This window comes from Castor canadensis, chromosome 8 (genome assembly GCF_047511655.1).
Source record: "Castor canadensis chromosome 8, mCasCan1.hap1v2, whole genome shotgun sequence".
Taxonomy (NCBI): domain Eukaryota; kingdom Metazoa; phylum Chordata; class Mammalia; order Rodentia; family Castoridae; genus Castor; species Castor canadensis.
In genome coordinates, this window is record NC_133393.1 from 78,458,065 (window position 1) to 78,483,351 (window position 25,287).

The 25,287-nt window shown below is 34.5% G+C and overlaps 1 protein-coding gene across 4 annotated transcripts in view; it reads left to right on the plus strand.

Annotated features, from left to right (window-relative positions):
* The window catches only part of Cntn1 (contactin 1), a 355,859-nt gene extending 332,105 nt beyond the window's left edge, over window positions 1–23,754 (plus strand). For all 4 annotated transcript variants that reach the window (XM_074083135.1, XM_074083139.1, XM_074083138.1 and 1 more), the window contains one exon: window positions 21,303–23,754. In XM_074083135.1, the coding sequence (XP_073939236.1) occupies window positions 21,303–21,379 (77 nt within the window). In that variant the 3' untranslated portion in view covers window positions 21,380–23,754. The remainder of the gene's footprint in view (window positions 1–21,302) is intronic.
* Window positions 23,755–25,287: the final 1,533 nt, after the last annotated feature.

Here is a 25,287-nt window from a genome sequence, read left to right on the forward strand (position 1 = left end):
CACTACCTTATATAAAAGTATATGTTCTTGGTCTTGCCACTGTTGAAGAACACTTAAGTAGGCAAGTAGAAAGGAGTACTTAAGGAATGGTTGAGGTCATTCCTGCTATAGAAAAATTGTAAATGCCTTTGCTTTGACTTCTCGTTTAGATTAGCATTTCACAATACAGAAATATTTGAGGTTGTGCTTTTTGCTCAAAATCTGCATTTAGAGTCTGAAGTTAGAAAATTATACCAGGAAGACGGAATCTGGAAAGAATATAGATGACAAAACTAAAATTGGAGCCTAATCTAAGAAGGGGACTTCCACATATTGTCAACACTTTGGAAAAGGTGTTGGAACTGATTTTTATCATTTTTGAAGAAGGTAATTGCATCCAAGAAGTTTCAGAAAATGAATCCATTGTCCTAAGAGAGATACCTGATACAAAGGTGGAATTTGGTTGTCAGCAAAATTCCAGTTTTACTAAATAGTAATCTGGTTTTCTCACCTTGACTGCATAATGGCAAACTTTAATTATAAAGTTTCAGACAATTTCATGGTGGGTCATAATAATTTGCATCAATAAATTGATTATGATAAAATGGATAATCTTACACAATGACATATCTAAGATGTGTAATTGTAATTATTAGTAAGCTCAATTTTGCATTTTTCTATGAATGTTGGTAGATTGACAGCATAAAGTGTTTTCCCTTTAATATGAAACATCAAAGCCGCATTGAAATTTGTACCATCTTAGTAATATGTAAAGACAATTGTCTATACTGAGAAAGACAGCTGGGTTTTAAATTTTCTCCTCTGAAATTTGATACTGACTATAACATAAATTTTAAACCATTTATAAAAGAAAATGAGCTTGTCATTGTTAAGAACAAAACCCTGGGAATTTCTCACAAATGTAACTAGAACCCTTTAATGCTATAATAAGAGGGGATATAAAACACTTAAAACTGGAAAGTGATTTGCCAATAAATTTAAATGGTCCATTTAATACTACATCAGGGAGTAGCTTTAGTGATTTATGAAGGAACATTTAGGTCTCAAAGTGCTTCCCATGTTTGGGTAAGGCTAGAAGCCAGTCCTCTTGGTAGATTATTCACAGTAGGGAAACAGTTCATTGAAGCACATGACATTCCAGAGGCAGGTTTTACAGAGCCAGACCAAAAGAAAATAAGTAATTTCGAACATATTTCAAGAGTATGAACTTCTACAGCCAGTTGTCTTTCTTCTATAACCTTCTATTCCAGGCCCTGCATAGTTAACTCTCATTTCTTTCTTTCTTTCTTTTTTTTGGTACTGGGGCTTGAACTCAGAGCCTTTACCTTGAGCCATTCCACCAGTCCTTTTTATGTGATGGGGTTTTTTCAAGATAGGGTCTCTCAAACTATTTGCCTGGGCTGGCTTCAAATTGTGATCCTCCTGATCTCTGCCTCCTGAGGGGCTGGGATTACAGGTATAAGCCATTAAAAATTGGTTGAAAGTAAAGTGCCAGTCTTGAGTCATATAACCATGAGAAGCAGGAAGAATCAGGTGCTGTATATCAAAGAGCAGTGACTACACAAGATTCTTAACTAGATGATGCCCAGAGTCCAGATGTGCCTGGAGAGTGCGACATCTTGGGATATCAACATCTGTGTAAATGATCCTTCTGACGCTCTGGCCTCCTGATTTGTTTACCTCCCCTTTACTGATAATCCTTTCCTTTTCCCTGTCTCAGCCAACCCACTCATGAGCAAGGTTAGACAGGAGTCATGGACTTAGTGTGAGTTAGAACAGAGAAATCCCTGAAACTTGAATGGGAAAAATTGTATTGTAATGTTTACTAATTTCTAATGGAACATTGTCGTTCCTTCAGACGTGGATTTCAGCAACAAATCACTGCTACCAATAACATTCACAGATCTTATAATATCATTTTAATTGTTGAAATATCACTTCAAAAATATTATTAGACCCACTCCTAGGTCTTATTATTTAATAATTATTAAATAATTGTAATTATTTAATATACGTACTATTTTAGTGTAGTTAGTAAACATAATTTGGCTTCCTAATCTTTTTAATAAATTCATTTCAATGCAGTTGTTTTTCTTTTAACTCCATATTGTACTTTATGTATATAAAAGAATTATTCCCAATATTCTCAAACAACAGACCACTAAAGGTAACCAAGACACACAAAAAATATTAACAACTCCTGAAAATCCTGATAGTACTACTGACTGCAAAATTTGTAAAATCCTAATGTAATATTTTATTCTGTGATAATGAACTCTTTCTAGCTTGTTCCATTAAATTTCCTCTCAACTTCAACAGTTCATTCACCTTCTACTTACCATTGATCCAATTCTTATTTTTCTTTTCTTCATTCCCCTGATGTCCTCAGTTCCTCCTTAAATCCCAGCTCAAATTCCATAGTCCATATTTAAAACTACTGTCTTATCTGTCTCTTGACCCATTGGCTTTTATGCTCCTCACATGGCTAAAACCAAACTGAATAAATAAAACCATCCACATGTTATATCTCCACTTACAAGCAGAACTCCATGTGTTCCCATCAACATCTCCCCTTCCAACTTCACTCTCGATGCTCCTCACCTGACCATCACCCAGGTCTAATTTCCTCATGCGCTTTAGTCTTGTTTATGACAGTCACCTAAAGGAGCCCAGGACACAACTTAACACTGCTCCAGATGCCCATTTTCTGACTCCATCTTTATCCACATTTATCCATTAAAATGTTCCACTCTGCCTTCTGAAATCCACTGTCAATCATCAGTGAAGCATTCTATAACTTCCACCTCTTACTGAGGGTTTCCTGCACTGTTTTACTTTACCTGAAAGCTTGTTGTCCCCATAACATCACTCCTCATACAGTCTAGTCAAAAGTAGTGGTTGTGTCAGTAACACCCCTTGAACACTGGGCCTGGTGGACGGGTAGTTGCTACTTTGCTTCTGTCACTTTCATGGCATTCTCCTTCTCTCTTACCCTAAAAAAGTCCTGCTTGGAATCTCATGACATCAGCTTTCCCACCCATTTCCTCTTCTTGATGTTCTCTAACAACCTCCTACCAACCCTACTCATATCTTGAGGAGTTGTTTCCAATCATATCATTCTTTCTAAATGACTTCTTTTGAACATTTTGACAATTTATTTACATATGTATATATGTAAATTATCTTTATACTTCTCTATTCTTCCTGTTTCTCCAAATACCTCCACTTACTCACATTGTCCTTCTCTTGGTTTCATCCTAGCCCTTCCTGTTATTGTCTTCATAATGTCAACCCGTCTTCATCAGAGTCATCTTTTTTGTTTTTCATACCACATCCATTTTATCAAGGAATTCTACTGGCTTTACCAATATAATGCAACATATCCAGGAACATCCATCTCTGCTAGTACCATCCTGGTGCAACCGTCATGCTTCACACAGGACTGTGGCACTAGGCATCTAATTACTCTCTCTGCTTTCTGCCAATTTCTCACAGTTCATTATCAATAGAATGACCCCAGTTATCATAGTAAAATATCTCAGTTCTAATCACTTCTTTCATGAAAACTTTGAAAGTCAAACTGTCTTACTCAGAATGGAACTATATCATATTCATATTTGCATTTTGCCTTATATCTGTCAACCTTGGTCACTCCTATTAGCTCTCAGCTCACAAGTTTTTTTCTGTGGTTTTTATTAGGCTTCCCAATATCTTGCAAAATTTGACTTCTCTAATCAAGATATTGATAATATTCTCACATATGTGTACATATCTTATTACTTATATGCCTTGATTATTTAGCAAAGATGTATTCTTCTTCTTTTCATATGTACATTGAGAATAAAGTGTCTGCCTTTTATAGCAATAACAAATGATGAACAAGTTCCTTCTCATTATTATTGTGAGTAATGAGAAAATTAAAACTTATTTTCATGTGTGTTCAACATTTGCCACCTAGGTTTTTCCAGAAGCATGATAGGAAGAAATAATACTCTATATCAGTATTTCTTGCTTTCTTCATTGTTGCCTCCTAAGAAGCCTTTTTATACATGTTTTTTAGCAGCTATTGGCACCCATGAGGTAAAATCAGTCCTATGCATCCATCAATCCAAATCTTTAGTCAGCTGTTTTTAGAACACATTGTTTTGTGCCCTCTAGAATTAATTTTTACTGAATTATATTTTGGCATTTGATATTGGTTTAGACTGAAGACAGTAAATAAGAACAAAAAAGAAAACAAAAAGGACAAATAGAAATTCCAAAAAAAATCACGCAAAATTTTTCATCATGTTGCAATATTGCATGATTGTTGAGGATATATTTTGCTGAATCTCAATGTGTCCTCCAGGATTGAAAATTCTCTCAGACAGGGCTGAACGCAGAGAAAGGGAACCTTGGTACAGGTTAATATTTAATATTTAACTTAAATAATCTAATATTTAATGTTAATTAAGGAATCTTGAAGTTTCTATTCACTCTTTAATACAGGGAATGAGCTCTTAGAGGAAGGATATGCCTAAGGACCATTTCTGTCTAAACTCTACAACAGCTCATCTCCTCAACATCCACCCTACACAGACACATACAAAAACAGAACCAAGCTTACAGTTAGGTATCCCATCCTCCTCTGCAGCCAGCTCAGCTACTGTTTGTCAGAGTGTATTTAGTAGGAGCCTTATTCTTCACACACCTGCTGTACATAGGTTATCAATAGTTCTTGTCAATCCAATACTCTGCTTTAAAAGAACTCTGGGAGAAACCTGGTCTAACAAATATTCTTGCTAATTTATTGCATTTCTAGCACGGTGTTAGTGTTTATTATAGATTGTTATCTTGTACATGTGCCCACCAGGACCATAACTTAAGCTGTGTCTGTTCTCTGGTCTTGGGGCTGGAAGTAGGCGGACTTTCTGAGGTGTTACTTTTTGTCTTTTGCATAATGGTCTTAATGATCACCGCAGCCTGGTCAAGACTCACAGCCAAATCTGCAGTGCACTTTTATTAAAGCATATATAGAGCATTATATATTTTAATTAAAAGTTTTGATAATTTAAAAAAATAAACAATAGGACATTCTTTTTATATAGTCACTATTGGTGGTTGCCTAAACCCTCAAATATATAAAAATGAATTTCATATAAGGAAAAGAGTACTCCATGGATAAAATTTATTTATCTTCTCCTTGCTTCATGTTTATTGACTATAACTTTTTTTGCCAACAACCTGGCTCTTTAGAAGATTGTTCATTTCTGGAAACTCAAGTGATTTTTTTGAGATTTTGTTAATTACTTTGTTATTTGAACTGATAATTTTGATGGTTGAACATATCTTCTTGCTCCCTAAAGCCACATGTTATTTTGGGCATTTTTTCTTAGGATTATAAGCTCTCTTTATCAAAATCTTTTAACTGATCCTTAATGGATTTTAAATAGCTAAAACATATTTAAATATCATTATAAAAAGATAAGACTATCTCATATTCATTTAGTTATTACACTTTTGAAAAACTTCTGGTCCAGTTAAAGAAATGGAGAAGCATTTTAGAAGTTTCTTACTCTGATTTTTAAAATCTCTTTTCACCCATCTTGTCAAATGAATAAAATTTGCTACTGAGTAAATAGCTGTAGTAACTATCATTATTTTATTCTTTCATTCTTTAAGGAATATGTTCTACATTGAATCTTAATCTTGTTCAGGCAAATATTTGAGACAATAACCAATATTTCATAAATAAGATAAGGAAAATATTAAATGAAATCAATTCAAATTTACATTTGAATTTTATAGATGAATTCCCTTCAAAGATGAGAAGATTATAATGAAAATGAGTATAATTTTCAATGATTATGAGATTGTGGAAATGCATGATGTTTTAATATCTCCATAAAATCCTTTCTCGAATAAGGCTTCATGAGATTAATAAAATAAAAAATTTTGCTAGGTGTTAGAGAGTTGTTATTAGGAGCAAAACAAGGTGTATACATTACAGGAAGTAATGAACTCAGTAGTGAAAGTATCTGCTAGGACTTACTTGATTTTAAACTTTTCTCTCCAAATTAAGTGGGAATTGCCGTCAATGACTAATATCTTAGATTATACATATTTTTACTGTAACATAAAATGTGTGTGGGAGGTTGCCTATATAAAAGATGAAAAACTCAGTGAGAACATGATCAAAATCTCTACTTTAGTAGAGAAGAAATGTTCTTTCCTTACTTTAAATTTGGACAAATTTCCTGTCTTTATAATTAATGTATAGGCAATGTTAGCCAAAACATCACAGTGCATCATAGTCATTCAGCTATTTTATTTATCTTCAGCAGCTACTAATAAATGCTGGAATGCTAGCACACGAATAATGTGCTTCACACAGAAGAGTGTCTTTATGTTACTTTAGCAACTGTCATATCATATTTAAAATATTCTTTAGTTTTTGCATACAATTGAATATTCTCACATGATTTAGAGTTTGTCAATTCATGGGACACATTTATGCAAATTTGATGAAGTCTCATTTGTAAGTATCAAATTTAAAATACTGTATCTCTTTCACTTAATATATTTTCTAAATACATTTTTTACATGGTCAATGTATAATATGTCTTTTATGCCTTATCCCCAATTATTTTTAATTAGGTGAAATACAGCATTGCAAATTTAAAACTAAAACTTTGGCATTATTCCAAGTAGCAAACATTTCTGTTGTGGCTATCTTCCCAAGTTAATAACATCTCTGACATTTGAACAACTGTGTTTGAAATATAGTCTAATAGAATGTGTCTATGCATCCTATAAAATTTATGTTCCAGAACGTGATGACAAAACCTCTCCTATGTTTTAGGTATTTTTATGTTTTTATTCTTTTAGAATGTCTGTGAATTAATGAAATGGAAATTAATATTCCATAAGTGATTAATTATAACTTTATTTTAAATTAGATTAATCTAAAGCAGTTACTTAGAATAAGAGTTAACTCTTTTTGAATATCAAAGATTCCTTTCATTAGCTTCTCTCTTTAGTCATGCATTTACCAGTGAATATTTCACTATAGTCACAGTTAGAGGACATTGACTAAACACATTTTCTTTCATCTCTTCTTTCTTAGTTCATGTCCCTAGTTCCCTAGGAAACTCCTGTTCTCATACCCTGTGGCTGTCCCTACTCCACGTCCCCAGTGTCCTTGGTATCCTAAGTGTAATATTTCTCAGCACATGATAAGACTGGTGTGGTTTATTGTCACTCAACTGTGTGGATTTCTGGAGGAAAGAAAGGCTACTTTTTGCACCCAGAACTGAGCCTTGTATTAGTACATTCTCATCAAACGTACTAATTCATTCTTGAAATTTAAGAATGAATATTTGCAATTACATTTTTTTCTCCTTTTGGAACTTAGAGAAGCTATCTTTGAAAAGAAAAGAAAAACAATTGATCAAAACCACAGATTTTAGTCACATTCAGAAGTTTACTGTCTACTTAACTAAAATATCAAGTACAAGTTGGATCCTGTAAAAGTTCCTTTCTCAGCAATGATTTCCTATCTCTTCTCTCTAACTTCCTGCACCACAGCATTAGAGCCTAGGATCTACTCTTGCTTTGAAAGAAGCATAAGTTTCACCTCAGGACCCAGGTCCCTTTTTAATTTTGTGCGATTTTGAAATTCCAGGGAAGTTAAGTTAGAGTAAGAATAGCCCTGATCCCTCCTTGCTCTGCTTAAATATTGCCCTAAATCTTGTAACAGTTCTTCACTTTGAACCTCACCAGATGCCTTTCCTTCCTGAGTTCATAACCAGAGTTCTATGGAACGTGGACTGAATGGCACTCATTTTTTAAAGGAGTAGAGCAAGTCAGAAAAGAATTTTTTAGTTATAATAATACGAAGAGCTACCAAATATCATATATTTAATTACAATAGTAATGTACTCTGCATTTTTAATAACACAGGTAGACAAATGTTACTGTTACCATTTGATACAGTAGCTGAAGTCCAGAAGATTTTAAATAATTCGGCCATATAGCTGATAAAGTGAGGAGCCAGAATTCAAATGATTTAGTTCTAGCACTAAAGCATGAGCACTTAATCGTAATGCTATACACAGATGTGATTAGTTTCATATGACCATTTTAAATAAGAACCGCATCCTGGAAAGACACAGGAGAAGAGAAATAAGAACCCCCAGAAAGACCCAGGTCATTCTAAAGTAGCTGCCATGTTGTAGAATAAGTAATCAATGCCAGAGACAGAGGTGAAATATCTAGTACCTTGACTCCAAAACAAATTTTGTTATTGTGTGGACCATGACCTTTCACAGCCTTGAATATTTTCTAAGCAGACAGAATCAACCTGATTCTTGAAGGAGGAAAAATTAATAAACTCAGGATGCTTTTGTTATCTTGGCTCCATCTGTACAAGTGGGAAATTCGTCGGTACCAGTAAAAGCTAACACAATCAAATTAAAATATTATCTGAAAATATTCCTCTAAAAACTAATCTTTTATTCCTGGTCCAAGATCATATTTTTGGCATACTCAAAACTTAATAGGCCACAATCACTGAAAAAAGGAAGAAAAGTGATAAATTATACTTGAAATATCACAGCTGCATTAGCAAAATTTTCATAAGAGAAAAAAAGTTGTCAAGGTTTAGTGTGCAGCCAGTTTCTCTTAGTGAATTTTCTTTCCTTTTTATCTAAATTATAAAATACCCTATGATTAGCTAACAAGGACATTCTTTGAGTATGGATTTTCAATGGAACACCTTATTTTTCATATTTCTGAATTGAGCATGTTAGTGGATATTGGTTACAAGAACTTAACCCTTATGCAAATTTTTTAGAGAAATTAATTCCACACTACCTTCTGTCAGGAATGCTCTTTCTGTGACATGCGTACAGAAAGACAGTGCATGATAGAGCAATAGCAGAAGTGGGGAAATCCAAAGCATGATTTAGTGACACAATAAAAAAAGTTTGACACTAATTCAATTCATTTAATAAAAGTGTACTGAGCACCGACTATATATTAGGTAGGTACCTGAAAATATGAAGGTAAATAAGAACATACTCTCTATTCTGTATTGAAGGAGCCATGAACTCACAGGAAACTAAGTTAGGTGACAAAATCATTGCAGTAAGATGTGTTAGATTTTGTAGGAGCAGGATCCATGCATAATTATTCAAAGCAATGACACTTAATTAATCTTGAAAGCTCACTAAGAGTTTTCCAGGCATCAGGGGTGTGGGGAAATAAATATTGATGCTGAGGAAATATTAAAATGGCATCTCATTCAGTAAATCTGGAATGCAGTATTAGAAAGCAAAAGTAAGAAAGATGTGCTTGGGAGTGTAGGTTATATTCCGATTGTGAATAAAATGGGGTGATTAGGTCTGTTATCTTTGAGTTTTGTTTGTTTTCCTTTTATTGAAGCAAACTGTGATGAGTCCCTGAATTTCCAAATCAGAGGCAATACAGATAGAGCAGAGAGACTCTAGATCTGCAATGAGATTAAATCAATTTAATTTAGTCATGAAAGTGATATATTCCAGGCAAAGGAGCAAAAGTATTTTGAAAATAACTCTTAATTTTCTGTTACTAATATTAAGTGTTTGGTGACATCGTGAATTGAGCTAAGTAATGCAGATGGATGGGAAAATTTTCTAATAATGACCAGAAGAAGAGGTATATGGAGAGAGCTTGGTCCCATGAAAAACTAAAGAATCCCCACCTGGGAAAATCAGGATAGGTGAACAAGAGGTAGAGAGCAACCCGAGTAGGACATACTATGTCAGAATGACTCATCGCTCTCAATTTTCTTTCTAGCTTTTGTAGCATTTCTCTCAATACCTACAATTTTTTCATGAATTACCTCAAAAGTATTAGTATATTATCAATAATTAACATTTAAAAGTCCCTCTCTGTAAAATACAGTGTTGAGAGATATCAAGGCAACAAGATTAAGTCTTCAGGAGAAAAAAGGCAATAATGACTCCAAAAGTTGTAGAAAGTAATGACTAGAAGAAGACTGGCAGTACTGATGGAAATACTGGTGTTGAAAAAAAAATCAGTTCTCATTCATTGTGTGGGAATCAACTTGCTCAGTATAAACAAAATGGTTTCTCAAAGAATTTCCCAGAATTCCTGGTGGTTGGAAAGGAGTAACTACTCTGTTGATTTTATAAACTCCTTGCAGACATTATGAAATCTAACCTTTTTAAAAATTTTAACCTAAAAAGAATTTGAAAAGAACTTAGTACTTCAAAGTCAAGCACCATGAAACTATGATTGGAAAAGAAGAAATTATTGAAACTATATCAACAGAACCAAGGAAATTCTGTGCAGATACAATCCAAAGTGATTGGAATTATTTTATGTAGTGAGGAAGAGAAGGTCACTAAGCATAATCTCTTAGACATTTTTTAGACTTGTCAGTGTTCAGTTCTGGCAAGTAACTCCTTACACATTTCAGGCTATTATTGGAACAGCTGAGAAATTGTTTCTCCTGTGAAACAGAAAAAAAGAGATTTGGCTGGTTTATTTTGGTCCCTTTAGTAATATCAGTGATTCAATGGATTCAGAGTTTTTCATAAGAACTTCATGTGCATGTGGGGAAGCAGAGAGACATAAGTTAATCCTTTTAATAGATAGATGACACTGGATCCTGCAGTAAAGCCCCAGGTATAACAAAGGAGTTCAGGATCATATTAGGAAGGAAAATCTTAAATACTAAGGCACTACATCAAACAGGTGAGTTACTCATTTGTCACAGCCCCAAAGCCAAAGCTGAATTGAGAAAGATCAAATGGGACATTTTGCCAAATTTTGCCCTGGGAACGTTTTTGAGGTAGTCCTGTCTCTGAATCACCACTTGAAAGCAGTGAGGAACAGGATTCTTGGCTGCTGTGACTGCAAAGGCATTAGATACCTGTAATGATTTCCAACTCCCAACTCATTACACCAAGGAAAGGGAATCACTGCATTCTCTAGCAATATTAAGATGTAGTCATGAAGCAGTCACAGAATTTGAGTTCAATACCCAATTTTGTTTTCTAGGTGGGCAAATGTGAACCCTAAGTCCCTCCTGTATAAATGAAAATAAGGATACATACTTCAACTGCACATTATACTAATTAAGTAAAATAGTATGTTGCAAAGTGTTGTGGACAGAGTAGACATTTAATAAGTGATTTTTAAAAAGTTAAAATAATCCATTGAAAGAATATTTGGTAATGATGTTATAGGTTGCCCTATCCAGAAAATTTATGGCCAAATGAAGTAATTTTTAAGAATTTCCTTTTCCATATTCTTTATCTAAATTTTGGAGTTTTCCCCATTGTTTAATGAATTCTATTATTTTATCAAGAAAAAGGTAAAATATTAATTTGGATTTGATATGTATCTATATTTTGATAAAACCAGACATGTGAGAAAGAAATCACTTCCAAGTAGGCCAGACACTTGAATGGCTGCTACGATTTAGGGTCCCATAAAGAAGACACATGAAACTGAATGTAACTTCCAATGTGGAGCCCCACAGACACTTTTCTATGTCATCCCTACAGCTTTTGTCTTCCTAAAGGAGCTAATATTCTAATAAACCTAATAAGCAGCATACTTACCCTTCCTAGAACTGAGGAATGAATTCATCCACAAATACTGGTACAATAGATATGCATGCAAATGTATGTCTCCTAAACATATTTCATGTCACCTATAATTGCAGGGATGTTCATACAAAATAGACTTTCTATAAATGCTTGTGATATCCAGACCCATGACAGGATAGCCCTTATGAGTTCCGTTGTCTCATCGAGAAGTAGACATTGTGCCCCACCATATTAAAACCAGCAAAGGATCATCTACTCATATTTGTGTAAAAGAAGATCTGAGAAGAATTCAGTGGGCTTTGTAGGAAAATATATGCTTTCCTTAATTTGGATTTTTTTTTGATGCACTTAAAGTAAATTTGAGGGAAATTAACTCTCACAACCAATTAGAATCTTTCTCTTTCCAAACAGATTCTTTCTCTTTATTGTCAGCACCGCCCCCCCAGAACACCACTCACTCTCCCTAAAACAGAAAGAAGCACAGCAATAGACCAAGCAAGGGGAAAAGAGGGACAAGCAAGTGCAGACCTCTTTCATTTCTAAGTAAACCCAATACACTGGGTTTTAGTATCTGTAGCTCCTAAAAATGTCCAGGAGGTCTTCATCATGGTGGCACTCACCTGGCCCCTCAAGCTTGACACAAAGGAGGAACTACTTGGCATAGGAGACCATTTCAATTCTTGAATGTTCTGACTCTATTTGTCGTCCCTGTGCTTCAAAAATTAATTAGGAGAAAGCAAGGTAGAGGCAGGGGAAGAATATTTTACAACTGGTTTTTATGAGTATAGCAAAATAGAACGAGCATTTGATATCACCAGGCTTTCTAATTTTAATTGAGGTTAAGTAAAACGATCCTGGTGGTAGTTTGATGTGTTCCACAAAGTGCAGGCTACCACTGTAAATAATGTTCTACCAAACAGCTAATTCCAAAGCCAAATGCAAAGATTATCTGGCAAGTTGGCTCTAGTTATTGGTGAAGTAATCAGATAAAGAAACTGAATGTTACTGTTACAGATTTTGTATAGCTCGAGAATAGAATGAACTCATGAAATCCATCCATGATATGTAGGTTGCACATTTTATAGAATAAGATCCAGAGACTGAAGTCTGTGTCTTTTCTGCCTCAACCCAGGCTCCACGTATTCTCCATAAATACTCACTAAGCAATATTTTTTAGACTAAACTTCATGTTTCAAATTCATAATTAATGGATGGCTTTTTGTATGTATTTCTAACATTTTCAAAATGTTGGTTCTCACAAATACCCTACTGTGAAAATATTGTGGTCCCCATTTTACAGACAAGTGCGGTACAGAGAGGGTAACTATCTTGTGAATGGCGGCAGTATTCAATAGCATTCTCAATCACGACAAATGTCACGCTCCTGTAAAAGCGTCACTTTGCATTCTAAAGTAGATAAACCAATTTAAAGAGTCCTCATAAATTATAGTTTCACTTCCCCCAAATAATATCACAATTGTGATTTGAGCATGTGCTTGTTGGCCAGGAGGCAATTAGAGGTTGCTTTCACACCTCACAGCAAGTAATTAGTCCTCACCCGGTTGCAAATGCCCACTCCATTCTCTAAGATGAAGTGCATCTTACCAATCTGGATTTCTCTAACAAGGAAAGGGCCAGAATCAACAGTAAGAAACAAACACAATTGCCAGGAGATACTGCCAGCAAACCATGTGCTTCTGCCAAAAAAACAAACAAACAAAAATCAATGTATTTGCTTGGCATATGGGTTCATAATTGCCAAGCAAGGGCAGTGGGAAGCTTAGTGGCTTTCACTGTATTGGAAAAGCCCACCAAAGCCACTAGCACTTATGTGATCAAGCTCTTCATATATATATTTATAAACTAATATCAATTTTAATTATCATAAATAGGCAGAAATATAACAAATATGTTTGCAAATGTTATGGCTCAATGCTTGATATTATGGTTTGCTTAGAATCATAGACTCGTGGCCGTAGTAAGGCTTGTAACACTGAACCCTATCATTTTACAGAAGGAAATCCACAGCCTTGAGAAGTAAAGTAGTCAAAGAGCACAGCAGCATTAGAACATTTCAGGGGGCCAAATGACTCGCTTTTCCCCAGTTATATAATAGGTTTTGACAGAACTAGGAGTAGGTCTTAAGCTTATTTCTTCTCTGCATAGCTTAAGTGCTTTACTATCTCAAAGACACATAAGGAGATAAAAAACTATCAAAATAGAAATAAATTGATATATAAACAACATAGTATGAGATGAAAAATCATGAAATGTAGGAAAGTTCTGATGAACATGAAAGTTCAAATCCATTTTATTTTCTATTCTTTGTTTACTTCTCTGGAAGCTCTTAAACTAATTAAGGTAAACACTCAGTACTTCATTTTGTCAAAATCTGGAAGTTCATACTTATAAGAATTGACTTAAAATTGAAAACAGTGTGGACATTTCCCCCCAGAGAACTGTTTAAAGCAAATCCAAATAGCTTTATAAAAGACAGCTCTTTAATTATTTTAACTATTTTACTTTATTTATTTATTAAATAATTTATTTATTTTGGCAGTACTGGGACTTGAACTCAGGGCCTCATGTTTGCTACGCAGGCGGTCTACCACTTGAGACACTCCTCCAGCCCTGTTTTATTTATTTTTAATTGGCAAATAATTTTATATATATAGGGTGCAGTGTGATGTTTTGATCTATGCAAATATTGTGGAGTCAAGGTAATTAACACATCTATTACCTCACCAACTTATTTTTGGGGATGAGAATGTTTTCTATTTTTATCAAACTCTCTATTTCTTTTTTATTTTTCACAATTTTTATTTTTATAATTTTTTTGTTATTGTACAGGGGGTACATTGTGACATTTACACAAGTTCTTACAAGTTCTTATGGTTGAATTCACCCCCTCCATCATTTGACCATTTGTAAAGATAATGGTTTAGGTATATGGCCTAAAGGAAATTTTAGCATTAGCGTCACTGAATTATGAGAGTTTTTCTGCAAATTCTATGTCAATTTCCAGGCAAGAAAAATATCTTTCTACTTTGAGGCTTGTCCATTTTACATTTCAACTCTGTTCTATACTTGCACTATTAATATAGTTAGACAGGATGAAGAATGGGATGTTGATCTGGGTGAATAAAAATCTTGCAAGAGAAAAATATACAAGAAGAAAGAGACACCTAAGACAGAAATGACTCAAACATGAATCAGCCAATAATAATTCTAAGATTGTTTTTTCTCAAATATTTCATAAATTTCCAATGGTTAAGGCAAATTTTTAAATATTTGCTTTTGCTTTGGTAGTATCACATTGACCAAGTATTCAATTATGCAAGAAAATAGGACTGGATGATTTTTTAAAATTGCCTTTGCCTGATAATATTAAGTTTTGGTGTTGCAGAGTTAGACACAGCTTTTCCTCCCTTAATACTTGCTTTTGCTCATTTCTGCCGCAAAATTTAAGGCAATAAGAACCTAATTAATTTTCTTATCTAATCTTTATGGTGATCCAATGGAGAAACAGATGCAAAAAAACAATTTGCTGAAGGTACACTGCTAGTGAAATACCCAGAATTGCCAATGAATTGAGCTAAATCCCAAAACAGAGCTCTGAAGCACTCTTCTATTTTTTCAAATTAAATTCTTATTATTGGTTGGATTTGTAAAGGACTAGTCCTTCTTCTATAAGAAGGTCAGATATTATACTTCTCATTCTCACCTGTCCCTAAGTGAATCTTAATAAGGACTCCTGACAATGGTTTTGGTGCTTTGATTGCTCTACTGAGATAAAGTTTTCAGTGTCCTCAGCAATTGGAAAATCTGTAAAAGTTAAGAAAGGCAAGTTAGAGAGATTGTGAATAACTCAGGTGAGCAATTTCCTGAAACTCACTTTTCCAATTACCACAAATCACACTTTTCCAAAGATGTAGTGTTAATCTTGGACATGCTCTTTGACAAAAAGGCTACCGTGGTCTACAGATTTGGAAAATGCTGATTATCCTGTATTCCTTTTGGCAACTCTGCAATCCACATTTACAATTTTTAGTTGAAGTGCACTCTCTTTTTGGTACTGAAGCCCAATTTTGCTCCCAGATCCACAAAGCCCTTTCACTGGGGAAGTACTAGTCCTCCTGACTGCCTCCTTGACCACTGTGACTGGCTGAGGAATACAAACATGTTCCAGGATAGTTCAATCATAGAAAGTCACTAACTTAGCCACAGTTACTGGTCTGCAGTGGTGGTGGGGTGTGTGTGTGGCGTGACCCAAGGTTTGCAAGTCAGTTTTTCCTTGAGCGTTTTCTCACTGGAGGAGGGGTAAAAAAAGATAACATCTGTTTGCCTTTAAAAATATTTTATTGTGAGGAAGGAGTTCATGTCTATTTGAAAGACATAGCTATTCTGGGGGAGAATAAGCAGAAGAAGAGATGAAAGTCGGGCACTCAGTTCTCTTCTCTGGCTCTAGTCCTTAAGGCCAGTACAATGTCACCTCTTTCTTTGGTTGAGTTTCTGTTGCTTGAAACCAAAGACTTCTAACCACTGTGCCACAGAGAAGGTAACACTGGAGCTAGCCCATTCCAAAAAATAGTCCAAAATGCTCAGTTCATGCTTTTTATCCAACAAGTCTTCAAAACTACAGTGTAGGCACAGAGCAAGACATAAACATAATCAAATGTAGTACAAGTTGCTTCTACTTCCTGGGAGTTTTCTTCTAGCCATGCATTTAATGAAGTGCTTTACATAAAGCAGCTATTTTCATGCTATGATAAGCAGAGCCCTACATGTTTCCTGGGGTTGCAGTAGGGAAGAATATAGCTACTATCATGAACATAGAGAAAACCAAATTTGGCAGTCTCCAGCCTCCAGATCCATCTTTGAGTGGAGCATCCCTTTTCCCACCTAGTTCATTAATGGGCTTCTATATATTATTGCTTATGAAGAAAGGTTATGCTATATATCACCTTTGATAGACATGTTATCAATTTTAAAATAAAGCCATGAGACCTATTATTATTCCCATTTGATGGTTGAAGGAACTCAGGTTTTAAAAGATTACACCACATACTCAAGATTACCCAGCCAATAAAAGGCAAAGGCAACATTTGGAGTTTGCCTCACCTAGCCTCAAAGCCCTCTACTTTAGCTATCATGTGATTCTACTCTCACCACACCCTTACAACTCTTACTAGGACAGGGAAAATCATTGCCTGCTTATTGATCCTATTTGACAGTTTGTTCTGTTAAAGTCTTAAATAGTCAAAGACCAAACACACATCTGGAGCCTGACAAATCAGTTTTATTAACAAGATGAGGCAAGAAAACACACATGAGCAATGAGCAATCACAGAACATTATTCAAGTGTGAGCAAGAGGCACCTAATGTAAGATTTGAGTTCCTGCTGAAGAATTTTGAGGAGGACTTAAGGAAAAAAAGCAATCATTTTCTGGATTAGTTGCTGTTTCTGAATGGGCATTAACTAGGCTTGAAAGCTGTCGTGAGGAAGGGAAGTTTAGCAATTGGGTATTTCCACTTGCAGAGAGGAAGAGCGGTGGGGCATTTGGCAATTATTGTAATAAACCACTGTCCACTCAGTGAAGCACTTTCACAGCCCTTTATGGCTGCTTTGTGATCTTGGAAGTGTTTCCTGTAAGCTCTAACAGTTGGGACTATCTGTGTCGGCCATACTATCCTGAATAAAGACAGGTGGTTGCGTTCTTTATCGTTCTGACCTAAGTTTCACTTATTTAGTCCCAAGTAAGCAAGTTTTTGCTCCTTCTGTTCTCTAAAGTTGGCTGTCACTCAGCAGGATTTTATGGAACTGAACTTTTAAGAGCAAACATCCACTGTTATGTATACAGTACACCTACTACATATTAAGCACACTTCTCTGTGATTGGAAATCAACCATTTTTTCAGAATATGGTCATCCCAAAGTCCTGAGAAATTATAAAACATTGGAAGAGTTTAAAGTGATGTCCTTTCAAAACAAATTGGACAACCCCAGGACTTAGTAAAATAAATGACTTCCTACATAGATTTTGATCTTTTTGATCAAAATAAAATCAACGAATTATTTCCTGAGAAAAATCATTCATAAAAAGGGTAGGCCCCTTCCTTATCTCTGGTCTCTAAAGGTTCAGCAGATTGTGTCATAGAGGAATTAAACAAAAAATATCAAAGGTTTGACTCAGTTCAAAGTTGTTTCCTTCTGTGGTTGTCTTCCTTACACCCCCTTGTTGCACCCATTTGCCACTTTCTCTCCCACCCTGCCCTGTGTAATGAGATAATGAGACAAGACTCAAGTCTTACTAAGGAAAAACATGATTCAGTTATTAGCATTATGGTTTGAGTGCTTTCTATAAAATGGGCTTGGAATTAGTCAACACAGTTGAAAATATGCTTCTGATGTATTCACACATATACATATATAAATACCTACATATATGTATTTATTTCATGTCCTGAGGTTGCTACAGTCTAGAGATATTAACAGTTGTGGGCACAAAAAGTGATACTACCAAAAGAAAGCTCTAATCATAATGGCTTCATTAGCAATAGTCAAGCAGTAGCAACTTGGACCATTGTGATCAAATTTAATCCTTTCTGAAGGAAGTAATAAGTTTGAGAGTTTAAGTTAAAAAAATCATGAAGAAAATCTATAAGATGAGATGTAATATGCTAAATTGGTTTTATACTCCTTCTGATATGGGAAAAAATGATTTACAAGATTGATGAATTGTTCACGTTCAACATTCAGCATATAAGTAAAAGCAAAATGTATGTTCAGAATGTATTATATAAGTACTAGAAGTATTCTGGAAAACAGTTAAGATAATATATATTTTGTTAGATACAAAACCAATATATATTTAAAAACCCTCAAGAATATATACAGCCTACATTTATATTGACTAAATAGTAATTCAGTCAGGTCTCTAATTTCTGCCTGAAACATAGAAGAGAATTGAAGATGAAGACCACAATAACATAAGCTTGAGTCATTAGAGAAATTAAATATAACACACATAAACATGAAGAGTTTATTTTAAATAAATTGAATATCCTGATGTTGAAGCCACAAATTATGAAATTGTATTTGGTTTCCATGCTAACATCAAAATTTGAAAATGGCATCCATGATTGACGAAACTTTTCTCTGCAGCCATAGTTAGCACTGGGCCAAGCCACAGATTCAGCAAGGACATAAACACATACCCGTCGCTGATGTAATTTGTGGTCAAAGGTCAGAGCGTTGTAGACCTCGCAGTCATCTTCAGACACAAGGCTTCAGATAGATCATTTTGATCAGACCAAGCATTGAAAACTCAATGTTTTGCTATGTGATTGAGGTTTGTTATTGGTCATCTTATAGAAATAAAATAGTATGTGAGTTGTGGCATGTTTTTTAAAATATGCAGAAAAGTAGGTTAAAAAAACTGCAAGAATGCAAAAACCTCTTTGAAACAGTGTAGGTGGTAGCTGTGTTTTTCCATATGGCATTTATTTTCCCCTTTGCCTTGACAAAGTACAGGGTGCCGTGTCCTTATATGTTTTTAAATTGGTCTCTTTCTAAGTTATCTGCAGGGTAGTGGCACAGAGGTAGACAGAGCATGGCCTTTGGGGCTGAGCAAATCCGAGATCTACTATCTCTGCCCTCTTCTGGCAGGTGAACTTGAGCAAGCCATCTGAGTTATAAACTCTTTAAAATCAGATAAGAGATATACCATTTTGTGTGTGTGTGTGTGTGTGTGTGTGTGTGTGTGTGTGTGTGTGAAGGGCCAATATAGAGTCCATTTCCTGTTGGAGAATAGTAAATACTTACTAGCAATCATAGTCAGGATCAATGTTGTCACTGTTAAGTGTTACAGATTATCTCCACGCTGAGACTATACAAGGCTGCTGGAGGACCATTTAATTGCACTTGCTATTCTACCCTCACTTTCTGACTCTCACTGTCCTGCTTATCTTTAAGGACGCTTTATCTGTATCTAATAATGGTTTCCATCATGTCTTCCATGCAGCATCAAATGCAACTAACAGAGCAATGGCGTGATACAGGTGTGCAGACAGGTCCAGTTACCTTCTACCTTATAGGGAACATGAATGTGATTTTAATGCCTAGATAGTTAGAAGCAGTACCTTAAATATTCTTGAATAGGAAAGAAATATTACAAATAATGGGTCACTTTATGCCCCTTTTAATATGGTAGATAATAATATCCAAGGATTCAAATTTAGAGAATAAATTTCCAAAATAGACAAAAATCTGTTATCTTTGCAAACTGTCAAAGATATTTTTTCGCCTTTCAACTCATTTCAGTTCATTGAAGTTAGTTTCAAGAAGATATGGAATGGAATGGAAAGGAAGAGTGGGCCCTCTTGGGCCCTCTTTTTAACACATTCTCAAGAATTCTAGAGTGAGAAGCACAAGAAGCTACTGACCACAAAAATAGCCCTGCTAGGGGGGATAGCCAAACCACAAGATAAATCCATAAAAGTTCATAGCAGGTTATATAAATTGTATTTATATTTCAATGTATAATATCTCAGGGAAATTGTTATTTAGGTAAAAATTAAAGATTAAGATTATTTTAATGCCTTACTTTTTTGGAAGTACTGGAGTTTGAACTCAGGTCCTCATGCTTGCTAAGCAGATGCACTGTCACTTGAGCCACATCCCCAGACTTTTTTGCTTTTAGTTATTTTTTAGATAGGATCTTAACATTTTTGCCTAGGGTCAACCTCAAACTGTGATCCTTTTACTTGTACCTCCCAAAGCTAAGGTTCCAGGCTCATGCTACCACACTGAGCTTGTTCATGGAGATGGGGTTTCCCTAATATTTTTCCTTTGTTGGTCTTGACCAGTGATCCTCCTTCTTTCTACCTTCCTAGTTATGCCTTTCTTAAATTATTGTGTTAGTACCTAAACATCTTAAAAACCACTGAGATATGAAATTATGCAAGGTCTATCTAGTACATCTATAATGTGATCATCTCAGGTAACATCATCTCAGGTAACTTTTATTGCATCTCTTTATCTTATTTTTGAAGTTGTGTATGTATGTTTCTTGACCATTCACTTTTTTTGTTTTTCATGTAAATATTTTTATTCATTTTTGTTGGGCCAGAGATACATTGTGGCATTTACAAAGTTCCTACTGTATATCAAATATATCATACTTGAATTCATCCCCTCTATCATTTTACTTTATCTCCCCTCCCCCATTCCTGGAATAGTTTCAACAGGTCTCATTTTTCCATTTACATACATATGTACACAGTATTTGAACCATATTCACCCTCCTACACCCTTTCCCCATATCCTCCCCACCACTGATACTAATCGCCCCCCTATAATAGTACTACCAGAAAAAAAGGAAAGAGAAGAAAAAAACGTTCACCTTCTGACAGGAATCTGGGACTACTGTATCATAAGAACAGGATAAACATTTATAATCTTATTATTTTAAATGAATAATTTAAATAAAGTGTATAAATAGTCCACATGGTCTCATACACAAAGTATTTGATCAAATGCTTTTGTTTTTCTTAAATCATTAAGAATAAGAGAAACTGTAAAAAGAAACATCTGTTTTTACACAATCATATAATACGTAACTGCCTTCCCCAAAGCAGACTAAATGAGCAGCAGTGTCTCTTGTCAATGACATGCTATACACTTTTGGTTTACTTTGTAGGTGCATCTACCCTGTCTTCAAGTCTCCTTGGCTTACTGCTACCTGCCTTTGGCGTCTTTGTCTACTTCGAGTTCTGAATGTGGTGTGACATCTGCTGTTTCCAGCCCAGCTCAGAGGACACCCTTCAGCCTGGGATGACTAAAATTCCTTCCAAGTCTTATGGCTCCATCTTAAGCCAAATAAATTATACTTAAAAAAACTATCCAACTGATTTACAACATGTTATGAGTGAGGCATTCAGGAACCCCTTCATCCAAAAGAATAAACTTTCAAATGAATATAAAATGATTTTTAACTTGTTCCAGTATGCCTTATAAACCACTGAACCTGATTCTATGACAGTTGCATGATTTAATCCAATGGGACAAGTTACAGTGTTCAATACTATAGGCTGTAGAATGAAAGTAAAAATCACCGTACACAGGTGCTTTAAATTTAATAACAAGTTGTGAAATATAATAGAGGTTGAAATGTTGATAATATGTGGTAATTGTAAGAGTAATACAGTCTCTTATACTGTCCTCTCTGTTTTGGGTCCTGCATATTACTGAATGGCCCCTATCATTCATGACATTCTGAGTATTCCTGAAACAAACAAAATTTTTAAAAAAATTTGACATAAATCCCATTACCAAATCATATTACTGAAGGGGTTGAAAGACTTCAAATACTGAAAACCAAATTCTAGAACTTACTATCAGTATTCTTAATTTTGAAGCAATTTTATAAATATTTGATGTTCAGAATCAGTAATACTTTTCAGTTAGTTTTCTAATGGTAAAGTTAACATACCATATAAAGTTTTTTTTTTACTTTTGTATTCTCTAAAGTTATTTTATGCTTTTATTATCATAAATATCAAATCATCAATCCCCAAACCACAGCTTGTATCTAGAATATCATCACATTGCTGTATTTATTCATGTGTGGAATGATGAATTTTAAGAAGTCAAGTGCTTCCATTTTTTTATTGAGATGTGACAGTCTTTCTATAGCTAGGAATAGAAGACAGCTAAGCAAATATTAGAATTACCTAATAATATTCTAATATCTTTGGTTTTGTGCTTCTTCTAAGTATTATCTTTCTTTACTGAAGATATGGAATTGAGAAGTTACCTGTAGTTTTAAAAGCCTACAGAATTCTTTTTTTAAAAAAGTAATTTTAAGCTCATTTCCCATTTCAATGCAATACTGAAAACTGGCTAAAAATACCAAATCAATATGTTGCTAATAGTACGATGAAGAATATGCAAAACTGGAAGGCCAGGGGGAGACAAGCAAGGTGTCTGTCCAACGGCATCTCCCAAGTGTTGGTGCTTAGGGTTTTCATAAGTTGTGAAAAGGAAAATGCACATTTCTTCATTCTCCATGGTGTGCACGGAAATGTGTCTGGGTGTGGATGTGAAAGAACTTGGGTAATAAAGAATTAGCTAGCTAGTGAAACAGTGCAATGTTTGATGCTTCGTGAGGTATAATCCTATTTTATTAGCACAACCTTGCTAGCTAATTAAAGATAGAGTTTATCTTTTTAGAAAGGATACCTTATAGGTTCATAAAAATATTTACAGGAAGCAAAATATATCTATTACTACTTTACCCCCCTGTCTTTAATTTGTATAATTTTTGTACTATATATCTATGTGTAAATGTTTAAAGTCTTCATTATGAAAATATCAATAAATATTTCATTAATTTACATTTAACTCTTTGTTATAAAATGAGATTTTTTCAAATCAGTGAAATGGATGATTTCCCAGTAGAAGTATGTCAACAGTCATAAATTGTTGTCAGATTTCATAAAATATTTAATTATTTGAAAAAGAAACAAAATGACTTCATACTTTAGGGAAATGAATACTCTGTAAGCCTTCTGTACAAATGTTTGTGTTTTAATTGTTACATTTTGGGATTTTCTTTTTGCAGTGTAACCCATGTTGGGCATTTTTATATAATCCACAGCTACATCTTTTGCCAAATGCATGCCTGCCTTTTGTTTTCTAATGTTCAAATAAAGAGCAAAACTGGTTAGATTTTGCATGAGATGGTTCAGAAAGGTAAGAAGAAAACAGACTTGGGAGGTTGTCTAGTTTTAAATTTCTGACAGATAAAATCTCTCAAACATGGATAACATAAGATTTTCATTTTCTCATACAGTTGTACAATTTGACTGGGACCATCAGTTTTCAGCTGCTGTCAAACTAACAGATATGTCATATGCTTTAAGATGCAAGATTCCTAATTAAACTTTATATAGGTATAGACTCATCTATTGTTTCTTTGTACTTCAGGAAAGGTGATAGTAGTTTTATTTGATACTGATAAATATTGAATTGATTTTTTAGTTATTTTTTAATCATATTTTCAATGGAGTAGTATAGGACCGTGATTTGTCCTTTTTATGAATGAATATAAATTATAAAGAAATAAATGTCTTACTGTTGCCCAAAAATAACTACTGTCTTTTCAATTTGACTGAAGTTTAATTTTATTTTAGAAGGTTTTCATTATAAATGTAATATCTAAAGAGTTGAATGTTACAAAAGGTATACACAGAGAAAGACACACACAGGAGAAAGAAAAGAGGGAAGAAAACTATATGCCATAGATGGAACTATCCTTAATAAAATAATTGCAATGTGAATATAATAGCACATTCAAAAGATCACATACCAAGATCAGCTGGTTTCATTGCTGAAATGCGACATACACAAATCAATAAATGTGATACTGCACATAAATAGAATTAATGACAAAAAAGTATATTGATAAAAAGTGCCCCATTCCTAATTCAGCATTTATTATTTCTTACTAGAAACATGATGACTTCATAAATGATTTTGTAGTAATTATCATATTTCCCATTTGGTTTACTAGTAACAAATTATGCTTGAGGTGATCTATACCAGTACCCACAATATCATTACTTATTTGCCTTTAGAGTTCAATTTGAGTAGGTCCTAAAGCAAAACTCTAAAGTGAAGGAACCAAGTCTCCATTTTTTAAACTCTTCTTTCAGGCGTATTTTTTTTTTAATGGGTGCTACCTTGAAAGCAATGCCAAAAAACCTTCACATTTTCTTGTGTGAGTTTTCCTGGAGCTTATTTATTCTTTTACATTTTTGGAAGCTACAAGTCTGAAGTCAAGATGTCAGCTTGCCTTCTGGAAACCACAAGAGAACTTGTTCCATGATTCTGTCTTAGCTTCTCATAGTTACAGGTAATCCTTGATACTTCTTACTCAGCAGCTGCATCACTCCAATGTTTGCCTCTCTTGTCACACTGCATTATCTGTGTTTGCCCTCAAATTTCTTGTTTTACAAGGACTCAGGGCTGCCCTAATGACCTCATCTTAACTTGATAACACCTACAAGGATGCTATTTCTAAGTAAGGTCACATCCACAAGTTACAGGTTGAATTTTGTTTCAAGCCAGAAAATTTTTCTTTTCATCTTTTTTTTAAAACTTGAATTTGCACCACTCTCATTAATGTGCTTAGATTGAAATATTGCTCCAAGCACATTTTCAGAAAGTATTTGTGTTGATAGTCTTCAAAAATATGGATGAATCTCAGATGCATTATTGTAAGTGAAAGAAGCCAGATGCAAGAGGCTGTCTGATTCCATTCATTTGACATTCTGGAAAAGGAAGAAAAATGGGGACAGAAAGCAAGTTAGTGATTGCCCCAGTTGCAAGGTAAGTGAAGTGTCTGACTACACAAGAACAGAATAAGAGACAAAAAACTGGTGGTGGTGACTCACCTCTATGCATTTGTAAAAACTTGTAAAACTGTGCATAAAAGTTTGTGTATTAAAAATCTTTTTTTAAATGCAGTTATAAAAATACCATGGGCATTGGATAGATCTACAATAGTAGTCTACTTTTGTTTTGTAGAAAGCCTGTGAGACTTTGGACAAGAAATGTAACATTTTGAGACTGTTTCCTTTTCTGAAAAAAATAGGGATATCATTCCTCAAACTTTGGAAATT